The sequence below is a fragment of the Microcaecilia unicolor genome, chromosome 10, assembly GCF_901765095.1.
Source record: "Microcaecilia unicolor chromosome 10, aMicUni1.1, whole genome shotgun sequence".
NCBI classification, from domain to species: Eukaryota; Metazoa; Chordata; class Amphibia; order Gymnophiona; family Siphonopidae; genus Microcaecilia; species Microcaecilia unicolor.
The window spans coordinates 181,406,160-181,418,953 of record NC_044040.1 but is presented as its reverse complement, the minus strand read 5'-3'; the positions used below and the strand labels follow the sequence as shown (position 1 = coordinate 181,418,953).

Sequence of the window (12,794 nt, the reverse complement as noted above, 5' to 3'; positions counted from 1 at the left end):
AAATGTTTGTTTACATCAGTGGACAATGGGGGGGAACATTTTCCAATATCCCCCCCCCCCCCCCCCACACACACACACAAAGAGAACAATCTGCCCAGGTAGGAAGGAAAAGAATGAAGAGACGGTTAAAGAAAGTATAAGCACAAATATATATATATATATTTTTAAAGGCAATATAAGCTAAACATAAAGTGAAAAGAAAAGGCAGGGAAGGGTAAACAAGAGCAAACAGGTAAATAGTAAAGAAATCATTTTTTTTCCCTGGCTCCAAAAAATTCTAGCTGCTGTCCAAGTTTTGAAAATGTATATACAGCTCCACATAAAAACAAACATAAAATGAACCTTGCTGGATTGCCAAACAGTGGTGGACAAGGGATCTGGGAAAGACATAAGAAAGCATTTCTCGAAAAAGAAAACAGGAAAAGAAAAATAAGAAGTGAATCTTCTTCTGTTTGTGAAACTTAGATTATTTTCTAATGCTTAACTAAACTAATGTAATCTCTCCGTTTCCATTACAGGCTTAAAGCATTTTCATCAAACCTCCAAGAACCTCTTCCTAGACATGAAAGACTGCTGACCACATACCACTGGGGTTTTAGACAAGAGGAGCCATTTCAAAACCATAAGTCTAGAAAGCGTTACGAATGCATGGTATGCAACCAACTTGAAAAATAAAGAAGGAATATATTTTAGAAAATCTTCTTAACGTGTATAAAAAGTCTTTTTCTACTCTCATTGGATTACAACAGGGGATGGAGTATCTCTGAAGGTGACAGTAAAGCTCGTTTCACATTTGGCAGATCGTCAGGATATTAACATGAACACAACTAGGTATGTACTCCTTGTAAAAACTGCTATTCATCAGAACGCATTATTGCTTATTAGAATTGTAAGTATTACCTTGACCCTGAGAGCTCACAATCTATTTATTAGGATTTATTAACCGCTTTTTGAACAAATTCACTCAAGGCGGTATACAGTAAGAATAAATCAAACATAAGCAATAAACAATTACAGCAGTAAAAATATTCAAATAACACTACAAAAGCATGGCAAATCTAAGTTTGTATATGAGGCAATGAAGGGTTAAGTAACTTGTCCAAGGTTATAAGGACCTGCTGTGGGATTTGAATTGGGCTTCATTGATTCTCAGCTGCTGCTTTAACCATTAGGCTACTCTTCCACTCAAGAACTGTAAACGTTTTACTATATAAATCATTGTTCTTGGACAAAGATTTGAAGCATTTTTTTTCAGTTTATACATATTATAGATAATATTTTTAGCTATAGCTACAAACACATCCTCCAGTACAAGGGTAAGATGTACAGCTAGTTGAAATGGTCTATGTTTAAATTTGTGTCTTTATTCCCGGATTCTACATAGGTCACTCAAATTTGGGCATGGATCCAAGATCCGTGTACAGACTAATTAGTTAACAAGCCTTTAACAATTATTGACACTATGCGCTATAATGCTGCACACCCTGAGTGTCTTGCATGCAGCCCAAAAGGGGGCATGGCCAAGGGAAAGGCATTGGTAGGTTTCAGCACAGTCTTATAGAATACTGGGGTTACGTGCCCAACTTGTGGGTCAGGATTTTCAGCAGGTTTCAGCAGGCGTTAAGTCCTCGCACCCAAAGGTGGCTGCAGGAAATCGGCGCTAAGCACTATTCTATAAAGAGCACTCAGCCCAAAGCACCCTTTATAGAATAGCACCTGGCACGGATTTTTCCTGGCGCCTAATTCTGAGTGAAGCAACAAAACCACCGAAGTGGACAAAGAACAAAGGTGTCCCACGAATAATCTCAGGAGGAAAAGAGGAGTTTGAACAGAACCAGGCTCTTCAATAAACAGACCGGAGATGGTCTGTTTATTGAACAGCCTGGTTCTGTTCCCACTCCTCTTTTGCGCCTACTTTTGAGTGCCATTTACTTGTAAATCTTTCTAGCTTATCTGCTTTGACATGCCCTGGATTTAATCTTATTTATTGATTTATTTATTGGAATTTATTAACTGCCTTTATGAAGAGAATCACACAAGGCAGTGTACAGCAGGTACAGTTTAATATAAAACTTACAATTTTGTTAACAGAAAAACAATAATAAAAATGACCAGCTATCAACATGAATCCAATAAATGAGGTAAACTTGAGAGCAGCAAATTAAAACCTAATAATAGCACAACCATGAAATAGTATCAAAAATACACACATTTAACAGCACTGAAATTCAAATCACAGAGATGTAATATGATGTCAGCATAATACTAATGAAATCTCTAATAAGCACGCATTAGAACATTCCTATCACATAGATACGATATTAATGCTTTTTCTACATCAAAGCTTACCATGCATTCGAGGGGCCAAGTGCAGATATATAAAAAGGGGACAAGATGGGTGGTACAGAGTCCGTTGGGATAAATAGATGGGTGGCTAAACTCTAGGCAAGTTCTTTGTACAGTTAAATAAGGCATAAGGAACTGGTTAAAGTTACAGTGTGTGTCGCAAGCTAGTCCAGATGCAGAGTGGTGGACAATCAGTCACCTTCTAATTCATATTTGGAAACAGATTTTTTTAAAAATAAGACATAGTAAGAAATTGTTCTACTCAACAGTGGTTATGAGCATACTTATACTGTTCACTTTCATGAAAAAAACAGCATCTCAATGCAATTGTTTCTGCTAAATACTGCCAAATAATATCATATCTGTAATCAGTTCCCTTCTCATATTTCAGTTACTTCCTTCAAACACTGAGCTCAGATATTTTCAATATCTCCAACGGATCGTCATCCAGAAACTGCCAGAGGGACGCCAGCGTTCAAAGGGTTGTATTTCCATGGATGTACACATTCCTATTCTTTGCCGGAATCACACTGAACATTTTATCAGGACTGATATTCTTCAGAATTCCCAGCACCACGATTTTCATTGTCTATTTAAAGAACATACTGATAGCTGACCTTATAATGACGCTCATGCTCCCTTTTAAGATTCTAACCGATTCAGGGCTCGGGCCATGGCAACTCAAAGCTTTTGTATGTCGTTTTTCAGCTGTTCTGTTTTACGAATCCATGTACATTAGTATCACACTGCTTGGACTCATCAGCTTGGACAGATTTCTTAAGATCGTCAAGCCATTTGGGAAGAAGTGGCTGCATAATGTTTCCTTTGCAAAAGTCCTCTCAGTACTTGTCTGGTTATTTCTGTTTGGCCTCTCATTGCCGAACATAATTTTATCAAACCGAACTCCAACACCATTATCTGTGAAGAAATGTGCCTCTCTTAAGAATCAGTTGGGCCTGAAATGGCACGAAGCTGTAAATTACATCTGCCAGTTTATATTCTGGACTGTTCTCATTCTAATGGTTCTGTTCTACACAATTATTACCAAGAAAATATACGACTCCTTTGCAAAATCCAAAAGCAGGAACGTTCAAAAGACGAAAAGAACCAAATGTCGGGTGTTCATTGTTGTAGCTGTGTTTTTCATCTGTTTTGCTCCCTTTCATTTCACTCGAGTGCCTTACACACTCAGTCAGACCGGCGGAGTGGCTGACTGCAAGAGACAAAACCAGTTATTCCTTGCTAAAGAAAGCACGCTGTGGTTAGCAACAACAAATATTTGCATGGATCCTTTGATATACATCTTCCTATGCAAGCCATTTAGAAAGATGCTCCTTACGTTTTCAACAGGAAGAGAGAAAAGTACAACTAAGGAAATCACACACAGTACCCAAACAACTGTGTAGACAACTTGCCAACAATGAGCTCAGAGTGTCTAATGTTTTTAGCCCACACGGGTACATTCTAGGAGAATCGTACTCTGAGGTGCATTCTCATGATTATGAGGAACCATGACAAATGGAGATACATCTACCTGGGCTGGATGGATAACTCAAGAAAGTGACTTGACAAATTATATTAACCTGCAATTTTATTAAAGAAAAAAAACTGCAGAACTGACATAAACGTATTTTAAAACTTCACCACCCGATATTCAGCCACGGTGGAATGTAGCTTCGGAACCGCTCACAGCTGCGGGCTGACCTGACCCTGGATATTCAATGCCGGGGCATGCACGGCTTCCATCACTGAATATCCGGGTATCAGCAGTCACCCAGAAGTTAAAAAGGCACCGGCCAATATTCAGACCAGAGCCCAGTAAACTTTAGCACACAAAGTTAGGACAGCATTATGTGTTTACTTAGTGGACTGAAAATCGCTACTAACTGGCTAAGTAGGTGCCCCACCCATGCTCTGCCCCGGCCTGCCCCTAACCTCACTGGTTAGGATATGGCCAGTTAGCAGCAATATTCAATGAAACTGACCGCCAGTGCAGGGCCCTTTTTCACACAGCTTGGTAAAAGGGTCCCTTTATAACACCAACATAAAAACAGTGGAGGAGACCAAAAACCCACACCAAGAGTGCCCAAAAGGTACTTTATTAAGATCTTTACCAAGACCCAACATGGCTTGTGTTTTAACCTATGTGGCCTGCATCAGGAGTCTAGAAGATCAGTTTGAAACACCAACTGTACCATCAAAACCCTCATTAGAAGACAAAAATTACAACTTCCAAAGAAGTCTGTGATAAAAGCTAAAACAAGAAAGCAAACTATTATCAAAAGGACACTATCAAGTTAACCAAAATGGAGGAGTGGCCTAGTGGTTAGGGTGGTGGACTTTGGTCCTGGGGAACTGAGGAACTGAGTTCATTCCCACTTCAGGCACAGGCAGTTCCTTGTGACTCTGGGCAAGTCACTTAACCCTCCATTGCCCCATGTAAGCCGCATAGAGCCTGCCATGAGTGGGAAAGCGCAGGGTACAAATGTAATAAAAATAAAAATTAAACCCAAGATACCACTAGAACTGAACATTTTGGTTAACTTGATAGTGTCCTTTTTTTTCAATAAGCATTTTGATTAACTTGACAGTTTGAGTTCATTATCCATTGTATTTTGTTTTAGCTTTTATTGCACACTTCTTTGGAAGTTGTCATTTTTGTCTTCTAATAAGGGTTTTGATTGTACAGTTGTTGTATCAAACTGATCTTCTAAACTTCTGATGCAGGCCGCACAGGCCGAAATACGAGTCATGTCGATTTTTGGTGAAGATATTAATAAAGTACCATTTGGACACCCTTGATATGGGTTTTTGGTCACCTCCACTGTTTTTGCGTTGGTGTACTGTATCCATGGAGGACAGTTCTCCTGTGTTTTGTCTTTGATAATTTTATAACTGCATGCATTAGCATAAAGCATGTATTTCACTATGTACATGTTACCAGACTTTCAAACTGAAAAAGTATTTTCAATTTGAAAATTATACCAAAAAAAAATTCCTGCTCACATTTACACCTATTAACCTCTGTGGAAATGTTTTGGGGTTTTTTTTGTTAGTAAAATATGTGCATCCAAGTGCAAATCCTCCCCAACCCTGGGAGCTTTTCTAACAACTATAACTAAACATTTTCACCTACAGGCCTACCCACATTAAGCACATAATTTTGCAGATTCCAGGTCCTCTGCATAAATACTGTTTTACTCATGGAAATGTTTTTTACAATTGCCTTACCTGTGCAATGATCTCCAAATCCATGCCAACATCTGCATGGTTTGCATATACCAGCCCATTTGGGAGGGGTTTTCAAGGCATATTGTACAAAATGTTCTATTATGTATTGTGTTGACATTGTAAGTAGTATACTATCAGGCTCATTTTCAAAAGAGATGGACGTCCAAAAAGTGACATAAATTGGCATTTGGACGTCCACCTCACAGAAATGTCCAAATCGGTATAATCAAAACCTCATTTTGGACGTCTTTCTCCAAAGTCCATAGAAAGGACGTGCAAATCTCAAGGAGGCATATCGGGGGCGTGTTCAAGGCGGGACTTGGGCGTCCCTAAGACTTGGATGTCTTTAAGCCATAATGGAAGAAAACAAAAACATCCAGCACTAAAACTAAGACGTTTTGAGCTAGACCTGTTTTTATTATGAATAAGGCACAAAAAGGTGCCCCAAATTACCAGAGGGAATCAGGGATCACCTCCCCTTACTCCCCCAGTGGTCACTAACCCCCTCCCACCCCCCAAAATTGTGTTGAACAACATTACTTGCCATCCTCAGATGTCATACTCAGGTCCATGACAGCAGCATGCAGGTCCCTGGAGTAGTTTACTGCACTTCAGACAGGTGGACCCAGGCCCATACCCCCACTACCTATTACACTTGTGCAGGAAACTGTGAGCCCTCCAAACCCCACCAGAAACCCACTGTATCCACTGTATAGCTGCCCACTTCACCCGTACGGGCTATGGTAGTGGTATACAGTTGGGGGTAGTGGGTTTTGGGGATTTGGGGGGGGGGGGCTCATCTCACAAGGTAAGGGAGAAGTGTATCAGGGAGCATTTTATGAAGTCCACTGCAGTGCCCCCTAGGGTGCCCGACTGCTGTCCTAGCATTTCAGGGGGACTAGTCTACTAGAAATGCTGGCTCCTCCTACATCCCAATGGCTTGACTTTGGACATTTAGACTTGGACGGGGGGGGGGGGGGTTCGAATATGGCCAAAAATCAAATACATCCAAATCACAAAACGTCCAAATCATAGGATGTTCATGGTATTTTCGAACACAAAAGATGGACATCCATCTTTTTCGAAAACGACCATCTCCCCACTTCGGAATTTGGACATCTTTGTAAAACGTCCAAATTCTGACGTTTCTTTTGAAAATGCTCCTCTATGCCATGCATTGTATTATTTGGATATTTTTACTGCTGTAATTGCTTATTGCTCATGTTTGATTTATTCTTACTGTACACTGCCTTGAGTGAATTCCTTCAAAAAGGCGGTAAATAAATACTAATAAATAAATAAATATTCACCCTCTCTAGAAGTTATAGGGAGTTACTGGAGTTAAGGAAGAGGTAGCAGAATGTTGGCCTACTTAGTGGCCACCAGAAGGAGAGAAAGAGGTGGCTGTCTCAATGTGCTGGGAGGACTCAGGGGGTCTACTAAACCAGTGACCTAGAAATTGTTATTTGGTATCTGCACTGTCTGAGAAGTCTACAGTTTTGAAGAGTGTCCATCTCAGAGTAGAAGCAGGAGCTAAACAATTGCAAAGATCAAGGAGAATCTGATAAATAGATGATCCCACACTTATTTCTGGAGAGGATACAGTGGGAGAGGGCCAAGAACTACCTTCCTGTCAGACTGAATGCTTCTGTATATTCTGTTGAACCATATTCTGTTCAGCTGGATGTTTCAAACAGGAGAATTGTGTTAATGCTTTCATCTCCACCATGTATTTCAATAAAAGTTCAGAGAAAACAACCAACCCAATCCTTAAAAAAATGGTTTTTCGCTGAACTGTACTCTGTGTCTCTAAGGCCCCGGAATGATAGGATTCTTTGAATGGTGTGGAGGGGCTAACAGGTACTGTTCCCTCTAAACTGAGCAAGAGTCCTCCAATCTACAGTCCTGCCAGTGGGGGGTGCTGTTCCACCATCACATTTTCAATAGTGAGGGACAGACAAGCTCTGCAGGAGTTGGGACTCTGCTTGTCCCCAACAACTGAAAACACAATATTGACACACTACCCCCTACTGGCAGCAATGCAGTTAGAGGCCTCCCACTCAGCTTAGAGGGCACAGTGCTACCAAGGTATGCACGTTTACTGAAAGACCACCCCAAATAGTGGGTTGCATGCATCTGAACAGGAACAGAAACTTTACAGGAAATAAAAACTATGAAATGCCTTTGCACTGACTTGCACTCGTTCAAGAAGAAATATGCCAAATAAACTATTGCTTATTGTGAGCTTTATGTACGATTCAAAAAGTTTTTCAAACCAATATATATGCCCATAGTCACTGAATAAAATTTAAAACATATCAAATATGAATGCAAACCTCTTTATTGAGTTTAATGTCAGAGAAGTTGATTGAATAGTTATGGGTTGATTAACAAAAATCAGAGGTACCGTGAGAGTTTTCCATAATTTTTTTTCAGATAATTACCGTCTCAGAAGAATTCACAGCATGAAAACCAGATTTCACAGCATGAATCATATTTTACAGTAAACAATAACATTCCATAATTTGGCTTAACATACTATTTCCATTAAACAAATGGGGAAAGTATACAGAACATGGCTCACTGAATTCTTTCCAACCTCTCTGCACATACACATGTGTGTGTCTGTTTTGTATGTTTAAAAGTAATGGGGCAGTTGTAGGGGAATAGTTAGGAGTTTGAGGGTGGTAAAGCAGTGGTGCTGGCATAGTTTGGGATGTGGACAATTGCAGGGGTCATTTTGGATAAGAATAGAGCACAGGGAGAGGCAGTTTGAAAGGAGCAATTGCTTAATTGCTGTGTTTCGCTTTAACTGGGCCTTTTTTGGGAAGGGGGAGGGGTATTTCTCCAGAATCCTCAGCTGATTTGGCTCATTTTCAAACTCAAAGTGCTTTTTTTTTTTTTAATTTGTCCTACATGCCAAGTTTCATCCCATTCTATTAAATTTGCAGAGAGTTATTTTGCGTCCAGACAGAAGGACAGACATTTCTCAACCCCTTTTGTATAATTCTTTCCAACAACCGTTGGGGTGGGAAGAATGGAGGAAAAAAAAAACATCAACTGGTGAATATTTTTAATATTCAGCTGCTGTGGTCAGAATTTTATTTTTTTTTAAACCAGAAGCAACAGTAAAAAAAAGATATCCAGATAATGAGGTCCTAGGTTATCCAGATAGCAGACTGAATATCGCTGCTTTCTGGGTAAGTTCTGGGACTGCCTTGCTCCACCGGTTACAGCTGCTAAGCAATATGTTCCATGGAATGAACAAAAACACCTCCACAAATTATACAGTTTATTGTGGCCTTATAAAAGTTGTATCTCACTAATCACAGCTATGTGCAATTTAAAAAAAAATTATTTATTAATCTGCTTATTATAACATACAGAAAATTATGTCCTATTACTTACATACCTCTACTCAAACATACTCCACTCACTCATAACTATACAACCTTACACCAATATAAAACATCCAACACAGCCAACAAATACTATAACATCACTTGGAATTCAACATCTCACTGGAGACACTCCTAAGGACTATTGCATATCTCTCAAACTCATTAATAGTAGAATAAATCCTTCTCACTCTCAAAAATTAGCTGATAGACAAACTAGATCATAAACTATAGGGGTGAAAACTCCTAAACTGAAGAATATTTTTAGCCACTGACTTCTGGATTTGGAAATTTGGATTTGTGCATGCATCTGCCCTTGGTGCTATTCTATAATATCTGTGCCCAAATTTTATATTGAATGACCTCAAAAGGACGCACCTATGGGAGGCGCATGGGTAGATCAGGGGCGTTCCCAGAAGTTAGGCACAATGTTATAGAATGCTATAAAATGTGCCCCCAACTGTCGTAAATTGAGTGACAGCATTTACTGCAGTAATCCACACTAAACTTGTATTCAGCAAAGGGTGTTCTGTGCTGAGCACCCTTTCCTGAATAATAGCTTAGCATGGATCTTTCCAGCACCTAACTTTGGGTGCTATTTAACTTTTCTAGGCTATACACATATCTGCAAACCAGTTGCATCTTACATTTCCTGTAAAAAAATAATAATAATAATAAAATAAATAAAATATAATAAAAATAAAATACAGCACTGTAGGGTTCTTTTACAAAGTGGCAGCAAGCCCACCAAGGGCTCACCGCTTACTAAAGGGAAGTACCGCCGGGCTACCGCAGCAGCCTGGTGGTAGTTTCCACCTCCAGCATATGTCATATCCGGTGCTACAAAAATATTTTTATTGTTGTAGCGCAGGTGTATATCCGGTGGTAATCGGGCAGTGCCAATGCTGCCCAGTTACTGCTGAGTTAGTTGCAGGAACCCTTACTGCCACCTCAATGGGTGGCGATTGAGGTGGCGGTAAGTGCTCGCCCCCCGAAATGGCAGCGCGGCAAGTGCTTCACGGCCATTTCCTGAAAAAAAAAGACCCGCCTTTTACCTGCTCCAGTCAAAGGGGGCCTTGGAGCACGGCAAAAACACACACGCCGATGCCAGCGCAGGCCCCCTTTTGCTGCAGCTTCGCAAAAAGGACTCCTGTATGAACCATTATCCTCCAGATTCTATGTATGGTGACTAAAGTTGCGTGTGCAAATCAGTACGCACTGCCAATTTGCGCATGCAACTTAATTGATTAATGAGCTAATCAGCGCCAATTGGCTGCTAACAAATTATTGGCATTAATTAGCCTTAATAGGGATGTCTTATACAATATGACCTACCCACACCTAATTTAGGCACAGGCAACTTAAATAAGGCAGGGATTAGGTGCTTAGGTGCTATTTTATAAAGTGAAGATGCCCTTCATAGAATTCCACTCGACACAATTTTTTTCCATGCCAATTTTTCAACACAATTTACTAATTCTAGTCCTATGTGTATATATCAGGATCATTAAATTTTACGCAGAGTTACAAACCCATTTGAACACAAGTTAATTCTCAACATAACCTGAATGGTACTTCCAATCTCATTTCCTACTGAGGCACTGTTCTGACTGTGCAGTTTTCATGTGAACAGATAGGAGTTACTCATCACTGCTTAAGGGTAATTGCTCTACATCCTATTCATTGACATACAGATGAGTACACATGCAATGTTAGGGGGGGGGAGGCTAATTTACATTAAATGTTCTGCTGAGAACCATGACACAGCTTTACAAGTCTAAGAACTTTTCTCACCAGCCTTCTACTGTTCCCCTTTTTCTTAGTTTGGGCGGGAGCAGCTTTAACAAGCTGCAACTTGAAAACTGGTGCACATTCCAAGATTACAAGAAAGAGACTATTAACTATTAACCTATTCAGGACGGCACAATTTCCTTTCAGGTCCTAAAGTATTAAATAAAGAACAGTGTGGTAAAGCAATGATTTACTGCTACCTCCATGTCCTGATCTATATATTCATACTAGTAAAAAAGGCCTGTTTCGTAAACAAATGAAACGGGCGCTAGCAAGGCTATAGAGAGAGTGAGAGTGTGTATATGTATGTGTGTCTGTGTGACACAGAGAAAGTGTGTGTGTGTCTCTGTGTGAAAGAGAGTGTGCACAGGTAGGGTGAAAATGAAGAGACAGCAGTGAAATTTTACATAGGACAGCTGAACCATTTGAGGCGTGTTTGTGTGTCTGTGTGAGTGTGTATATGTGTGTGGGTGCCTGTGTGTGTGAGATAGAGACAGTGTAAGTGTGTGTGTGTGCGTCTGTGTGAAAGAGAGTGTGAAAGGGTAGGGTCAAAATGAAGAGACAGCATTATAATTGTACATAGCACAGCACAAACATTTGAGGCAGTTATTGCCTTATCTCCCCTGCCGCCCCCTCCATACCCAACAATTCGTTCCTTGTCTTCCATCCCCTCTGTGTCCCGTGTGTATATGTGTGAGAGAGAGAGAGAGAGGGGTGCTAGCAGTCCCTGTGATAGTGGCAGGTCAGTTGCTCATTATAGCCAGTTAAGAGTGAGAGAGAATGTGTGTATGTGCTGTTTTTTTCCCTTCCCTCATATGCCCTCCGTGTCCGTTGTTTATGTGGAGAGCAGAGATCTATATGGTCCTTTTAGCGTTGCTGTTGACGTTGCTTAGCAACTGTGTGCTGCTGGTTTTCATTGTTCCGCGATGTGTCTTATGTCACGTTCCGTCGCTTAGTAACGGGTTCGCGATGCGATTGGTTGAGTGTCATTGGTCCGCCCTCGACGTCATGACGTTTTATGCGGGGGGCGGGGCCAGCACTCATGGGCGAATTCCTGGTTTCACCACCATGCATTTAGAACGTTGGGACTTGTGGAGGCTTCAGAACGTTGGAGGTGCGTTTTATATAGACAGAAGATAGTATAAAACACCCATAAATTGTTACTGAAAGGCTCTATGGCACAACCTTAAGCACCCCCAACTACTCTATCTGCTAGCAGTGATGGTCAGCATTGAAGTATCCATGCTAGACATGTAGATTTTCCTACAGCTGGGAGTGATGAGGCAAGGTCACCAAGCTGTCACAGGCAGAACACACATTTAGGTGAGGAAACATGTTGGCCTGATATAGTTTAATTCGTAACTTTCACACATAAATCTAGGAAGCACTGTAAGGCTTGTTTTTTTTTTATAATCTGACTTTCACTGATGCTGATCAATATTTATTTGCCTTGATATAATATTCTATTTCTAATAGATATTACTTTGTTTCTTTTTAATTGTATGATATGAGAATATGTTATCATTGTTGCACTTTCTAAATTTTGTAACTATGGTACATAACATTTTAATGTTGATAAGCTGTTATCAGCTCTGAGCTGATGGAGATGTGATACAGTGTAGTAAAGGAGTGACTATTTATGCAGCAACCCAGTAAAATTATTAGGATTCTTAGAGTAGATCACCTGGGGAATTGTTCCTCTAGTTCAATGGTAAAGATCCTGGTTTGAGGCCAAGATGCTGAAGTTTTCAAATTTTTGCCAGAAAAAAAACCAGCCAGTCAATATTCAGCCCGCGGCAGTCAGAGTTTTTTAAAATGCTGACTGCCACGGGCAAAATTAGCCCTGGATATTCAGTATAGGGTCATGTCTGGGTCCTGGCACTGAATATCTGGGGCTAAATCATCATAAGGTGACTTCTGGGTCTTATGCGAGTTCCTGGTCAATATTCTCAGCTGCAAGACTGCCATTAGAAGTTGTGGTATCCATTTTAAAGGCGTGGCCATGATGGGCAGAAGCGAGTGGGCATT

The 12,794-nt window shown here is 40.4% G+C and overlaps 1 protein-coding gene across 2 annotated transcripts; it reads left to right on the top strand.

Moving 5' to 3' along the window:
• Nucleotides 1–524: 524 nt before the first annotated feature.
• P2RY13 (purinergic receptor P2Y13) lies at nt 525–4,125 on the top strand. 2 transcript variants are annotated; one of them, XM_030216719.1, is made up of 3 exons: nt 525–621; nt 749–831; nt 2,738–4,125. In XM_030216719.1, exons 2-3 carry the CDS (start codon nt 818–820, stop codon nt 3,750–3,752), a joined length of 1,029 nt encoding a protein of 342 aa, XP_030072579.1. In that variant the 5' UTR covers nt 525–621; nt 749–817; the 3' UTR covers nt 3,753–4,125. The 2 variants fall into 2 exon arrangements, with proteins under 2 accessions (XP_030072579.1, XP_030072578.1); XM_030216718.1 differs by having other exon boundaries at nt 525–651; nt 750–831.
• The last annotated feature ends 8,669 nt before the right edge of the window (nt 4,126–12,794 follow it).